This window comes from Cebus imitator, unplaced genomic scaffold (assembly GCF_001604975.1).
Source record: "Cebus imitator isolate Cc_AM_T3 unplaced genomic scaffold, Cebus_imitator-1.0 Scaffold118, whole genome shotgun sequence".
NCBI lineage: Eukaryota > Metazoa > Chordata > Mammalia > Primates > Cebidae > Cebus > Cebus imitator.
In genome coordinates, this window is record NW_016107433.1 from 2,824,814 (window position 1) to 2,831,137 (window position 6,324).

Sequence of the window (6,324 nt, forward strand, 5' to 3'; positions counted from 1 at the left end):
GCGCGCGCGCGCGCCCACACGCGCACTTTCTTGCTTGCTCAACCTCTCTCCCCATTCCTGTTTTCCTCTACCCCACACAGGAAAGAGTAAGTGCTGTACCTTCAAAGACTTCTGATTTTTGGTAAAAGAAAAAAGAAATAAAAATAGACCCTTACAGCCTCCTTGACCAGTTTTCTACTGGATTCGACCACTGCTTCTGTCAGTGTAAATTCTGTTTTAATCATCTCCAGCACATTGATAGCTGATTCCAGTGGTGTGAGCTCAGCCTCCATATCAAAGGAACAGTCTAGGACAAAGCACAGTTTTCATTTTAAGCTCTTTTCTAAGAGCGGAAAAATTATGTCCAAAAAATATATATACTTATGGAAATGAAGCATGCAGATATAGTAAGGTATGCATTTAATTTTTTGACATATTTGCTATAGGTTTACATACACAATAAGGGTCCAAATTCAAATCAATGAATTTAACATGACCATTTTTTAATACCTGTCCAAACAAGCAAAAAAATTATTTTTAAACACATGCATTTGCCTCTCAAATTCAAAATACACCCATCCTCCTCAGACAGGAGCGGCAAGAAACTGACAACAGCTAAACAGCTTTCAAGTTGAATTCAGAGAGGGAAAAATGTACTTCTACTCTGAAAAACACTACCATGGGGAAAAAGATGTCCATATGAACATAAGTCACTTTAGATAGCAGCAAAGTTGGGGTGAGCAATTAACAGGTGGGAGAATATTTTTAAAAACACAGAAAAGCAGCCAAGACAACATTAACCGGAAAAAACAAAAACCAGAAAACAGACCCACTGTAGAATGGAAACGACCACTCTGATGGAAATTCGCGGACTTTAACCTGGAATCCTCCAGTTCCGAATATAAGTTTGAAAACAAAACCCTACGCAAGTAAACCCAGAGAAGAACACAAAAATAGCCATACCTAAATTTTCCCCTTCTTCAATGCGCGACAGACACTGCATAACCCGCAGCAATCGGGACACGGTATGCTCCTTTCCCAAGGGCCTGACAAGCAAAGCTGGGAAAGAAGACATCGTTGGCTGGGCGACCCCCTGTCCCGACCCCGGTATGCCTGGGTCCACTTCCCCGGCGCTCCAACCCCCTTCCCCCGGCCCGGCCCTCACCCTGCATGATGTCCCGGATCTGTCTGAAGTCCCCGTACCGGCTACCCCGAAAGGCCCGCAGCGCCTCGTGGAAGTAGAACTTGAGCACCCAGCGATTGACTGCCTCTTCCAGCCGTGCTTCCCCCGCGCCGCGCTCCGCCGGGCCCCCCAGCCCCGGCTCGTGGCGCCCCCGCCGGGCCCGCCCGCTACTGCGGGACGCCCGCCGGCCCGCCGCCCGCCCGCTGCCGTCGCTGCTCCCGCCTCCTCCAGCCATCGCGTCCGACCGCCGCGCGCCCTCCCCGCCCTCCCGGCCGGGCCGCTTCCTCGGCTGTGACGCCGCCGGGTCACGCACTACGCCCGGGCCGGAAGCAGGGCCCGCCGTCCCGGCTCCCGCGGCCATGATAGGAACAGCGCTCAGAGCCGCCCGCGGGCTTCTGGGAGGGAAAGGACCGGAGGGCCCAGCCCCCTTCTCGGACGCCGTAGTTCCTGTTGTGCCGGCCGCAATGCCTCCTGGGGCGTGAAGTCCACGCCACCCAGACCGGTGAGCCTGGCAGGGTTTGCAGTCAACTTTGTTCTGAATTTACAGAAAACTGATGTTATGCTAGGGATACGGAACTGTGTACTAAAGATTGAAAAACAAGCCGAGTGCGATTGAAAAGCACGCCTGTAATCCCAACACTTTGGGAGGCCGAGGCGGATCACTTGAGGTCGGGAGTTCGAGACCAACCAGCCTGACCAATATGGAGAAACCGCCACTACTAAAAATACAAAATAAGCCGGGCGTGGTGGCGCATACCTGTAATCCCAGCTACTCGGGAGGCTGAGGCAGGAGAATCGCTTGAACCCGGGAGGCGGAGGTTGCGGTGAGCCGAGATGGCGCCATTGCACTGTAGCCTGAACAACAAAGAAAGAAAGAAAGAAAGAAAGAAAAACAAATACGTGCACCTTATTAAGCACTTTGAAAATTGTGAAAAAGAGCACACACAGAGTCAAGTTTTTAAACAAATTTGCATTTTAACAAATACTGTAATTATAAAGTAAAGACCAGTGCAATACCAAGAAATAAAATACACCTCGCACCCCAGGAACCTCTAGGCATATTCTCTTTGTAATCACAAAAATAACGCATTTTGTTGTAGAACAATCAGAAATATAAAAAAAAGGATACCCACAATCCCATAGAGGGTCTAAGTCACTTTCAGTTATCTCTGATGCTCTTGGAATTCACCTACTGGCACTTGACCAAATGGAGAACCTCCAGTTCAGACCTTAGTTCGGGAAGGTAGTTGTGGGTGCCTCCTCCTGAGAGGCCTAATAACTGGTCTAGCTTCAAAGTTTGTCCTACCAGCCCCACTAGACTAGAACTAGCAAAGATCCAGTTTGGGGCCACTCAAAGACAATTCAGAAGGGCAGGTGGGAGTGTCCTTGAGGATGTGAATTTCATGCTAGACCTTGGAATTAATTATACCTAGACCTTAATATGTATAGTATCCTGGTTACCCAGAATTTCCATGTGATACACATTCCAGGATGAGAGAAGAGGCCTCTAGGTCTGACTGATCTTTGGTGATCATGGCTGCTTTTCCATTCCAGCCTGCTTGCCTTAACCAAGAGCCAAATCACCTTTATTTTAATTTTTTTTGAGACGGTTTCACTCTGTAACACAGGCTGGAGTGCAGTGGCGCAGTCATGCTCACTGAAGCCTTGAATTCATGGGCTCAAGTGATCCTCCTACCGGCCTGTGCCACCATGCCTGGGTAATTTGAAAAAATTTTTTGTAGAGTTGAGGGTCTTGCTGTGTTCCCCAGGCTGGTCTTGAATTTCTGGCCTCAAGCAGTCCTCCCACCTTGGTCTCCTAAAGTGCTGGGGATTTCAGGAGTGAGCTACTATGCCTGGTGCCAAATCACCTGCCTTTCAATTCTAACTTTTTTTTTTTTTTTTCTGAGATAGGCTTGCTGTGTTGCCCAGGCTGGAGTGCAGTGGCATGATCTTGGCTCACTGCAACCTCTGCCTCCTGGGTTCAAGTGATTCTTCTGCCTCAGCCTCCCTAGTAGCTGGGATTACAGGCGTGTGCCGTCACACCTGGCTAATTTTTGTATTTTTAGTAGAGACAGGGTTTCACCATGTTGGCCAGGCTAGCCTTGAGCTCCTGGCCTCAAGTGACCTGCCTGCCTCGTCCTCCCAAAGTGCTGGGATTACAGGCGTGAGCCACTTTGCCCGGCCTATTGTAAATCTTCTACTTGCTAGCTGTGTAACCTTGAGCAAATCACTTCACTGTCCATGTGCCTCTGTTAACACATCTATCAAGCACAAATGATGAAGGTACCTCTTGGAAATCATATGACAAGTCAATGAATTGCTATTTACATGCCTTTAGTGAAGGATTCAGCTTGTGGTGAGGGCTCAGTAAGTGTAAGCTGTTTTTTGTTTGTTTGTTTTTGTTTTTTTGAGACAGAGTCTCATTCTGTCCCCCAAGCTGGAGTGCAGTGGCGTGATCTCAGCTCACTGCAACCTCTGCCTCCCGGGTTCAAGCAATTTTCCTGTCTCAGCCTCCCAAGTCTCAAAAAAAAAAAAAACGAAAAAAAAAAATCTGTACAACCTTTCTAAAGAGCAACCCAGAAAAAAACCCATCAACAACCATAAAAATCCCATTGTTAAGAAAGTCATTGTGCAGGAATAGTCACCAATGAGCAACAAGATGTAAGTACAAGGATTTTTATCACATCATCACATCATTACTTATAAAGTAGAAAAAACTAGAACTAAAAAGATCTGAAAATAAAATTATTAAGTAAATCATGGTTTGTTCATATTAAGAATTTTATTCTGTTACTAAGATTTTCTAGCCAGGCACAGTGCTCCCGGCACTTTGGGAGGCCAAGGTAGGTGAATCGCCTGAGGTCAGGAAGTCGAGACCAGCCTGACCAACATGGCAAAACCCATCTCTACTAAAAATACAAAAATTAGCTGGGAATGGTGGTGCACACCTGTAATCCCAGCTACTGAGGAGGCTGAGGCATGAGAATCACTTGAACCCGGGAGGTGGAGGCTGCAGTGAGCCAAGATCCTGCCACTGCTTTCCAGCCTGGGTAACAGAAGGAGATTCTGTCTCAAAAATAATAATAAAATAAAGATTTTCTCCTCTCAATAAGAATAAATACATAACTATGTACTCTAAGATTATTTTATGCTTAAGATATAATAAGGGGAAAAAGTTCCTTCAGCACCACCGGGAAAAAAAAAAAAAAAAAAAAAAAAAAAAGAAAAGAGAAAAAGGAAACATAAATAGTGTAACCACACATTTATGGGAATGACAATTATATAAAATATATTTTTTGCCAGGTGTGGTGGCTCATACCTAGAATCCCATCACTTCGGAAGGCCAAAGCAGGAGGATTCCTTGAGGTCAGGAGTTCAAGACAAGCGTGAGCAACATAGCAAGACCCTGTCTCTATAAAAAAATTAAAAAATTATCTAGGCATGGTGGTGGCTTGTAGTCCTAGCTGCTTGAGAAGCTGAGGCAGGCAGATTGCTTGAGCCCAGAAATTTGAGGTTACAGTGAGCTATGATTGTGCCGCTGCACTCCAGCCTGGGTAACAGAGCAAAACCCTATCTTACACACACACACACACACACACACACACACACACACACACACACACACGGGGAGAGAGAGAGAGCATTTATTATATACCACTTACTGTGCTAGGGTGCTTTACGTCTTTTATTTCATTTAGTCTGCACTGAAATTCTACAAAAGAGGTATTACTGTGCCAGTTTTTGTTTTATTTTGAGACAGAGTCTCTCTCTGTTGCCCAGGCTAGAGTGCAGTGGCACAATCTCAATTCACTGTAGCCTTCACCTTCCAGGTTCAAGTGTGTCTCCTGTCACAGCCCCACCCCATACACCAACCCAGTAGTTGGTACCACGGGTGTGTGCCACTGCACCCGGCTAATTTATGTATATTTTGTAGAGATGAGGTTTTGCCATGTTAACCAGTCTGGTTTTGAACTCTTGGACTTAAGTGATCCATCTACCTGGGCCTCTCAAAGTGCTGGGATTATAGGCATGAGCCACACCCAGACACTGTGCCAGTTTTAGAGAAGAATAAACTGAGGCTTTAGAGAGTTAAGTGACTCGCCCAACCTGCCTGAATCAGATTTTAAATCCAGATCTGTTTGATATTAACCGAGATAGAATGACAGAGATTGGGTTAGTTTTGTCTGTTCTTGAACTTCACGGAAACAGAATCGTACACTAGATACTGTTTGCATCTGACTTCTGCATAACCGTTTTGGAGATTCATCCATATGTTCCTTTTTATAGTTGAGTAGTATTCCATTGTATAAAAATCCACAATTTATTCACCCATTCTCCTGTTGATAGACACGGGTTGTTGCAACCTCAACCTCCTGGACTCAAGGAATTCTCCTGCTTCAGCCTCCTGAAGTGCTGGGATTACAGGCATGAGCCACTGCACCTGGCTGAATCTATCATTTTCTTTCATCATGAGTGCTGTTAGTGGTTTGTTTAATAAATCCTTTCTTATTTAGAAGTCATGAAAATATTATCTTATGTTTTCTTCTAAAAAGTTGTAGGTTTTTGCCTTTCACATATTAGTTTTTGTCCACCTGAATTTGATGTTTGCAAATGGTATGAAGCAGAGTCCAATTTCATTTTCTTTCTATATAGGTACTCAGCTATTCTAGCACCATTTATTAAAAATATGTCTTTTCCTTACTCTCTGTAAGGCTATCTTTGTAACATATATGTGTAGACTTGTTTCTAGGGACATACAGTTTTTCAAAATTATTTGATGGAACATGCAAGTAAAAAAGTGTGAAGAAATCACGCAATTAAACAAACTGTGTGGCTTTTATCTGGTTATTTAACTTCTCTGCGTTTTCTGCACTGTTGGTTGGGAGCATCAGATGGGACCATGCAGTAAAGCAGCTAGGAGACATTTTACGTGGTAAATCTCTGGGAGCAGAGGTAGTGTCTTTTTTCTTTTGTTGTTATATTTCAAGTGTCATGCAGTACATGGAAACAACACCCACTTGTGACAGGAGCTGCCTGGGAAACAGCTCAGAGGATGTGACATTTGGGTGGGTCATGAATGATGGTGAAATCTGTCATCTCTTTTTATGAATGTCATTTGTTGGCTGTCCATGGCGCATTTTGCATATGGGTTTTATCTGCAT

General features: G+C 44.9%; 1 protein-coding gene across 1 annotated transcript in view; it reads right to left on the bottom strand.

The window, feature by feature from the left end:
* The window catches only part of TERF2 (telomeric repeat binding factor 2), a 37,517-nt gene extending 35,979 nt beyond the window's left edge, over positions 1-1,538 (bottom strand). Inside the window, exons 1-3 of the mRNA XM_017539226.2 lie at positions 1,145-1,538; positions 943-1,038; positions 156-286 (exon numbers count right to left, since the gene is read on the bottom strand). Of these exons, the coding sequence (XP_017394715.1) occupies positions 156-286; positions 943-1,038; positions 1,145-1,523 (606 nt within the window). The 5' untranslated portion in view covers positions 1,524-1,538. The remainder of the gene's footprint in view (positions 1-155; positions 287-942; positions 1,039-1,144) is intronic.
* Between the last annotated feature and the right edge of the window lie 4,786 nt (positions 1,539-6,324).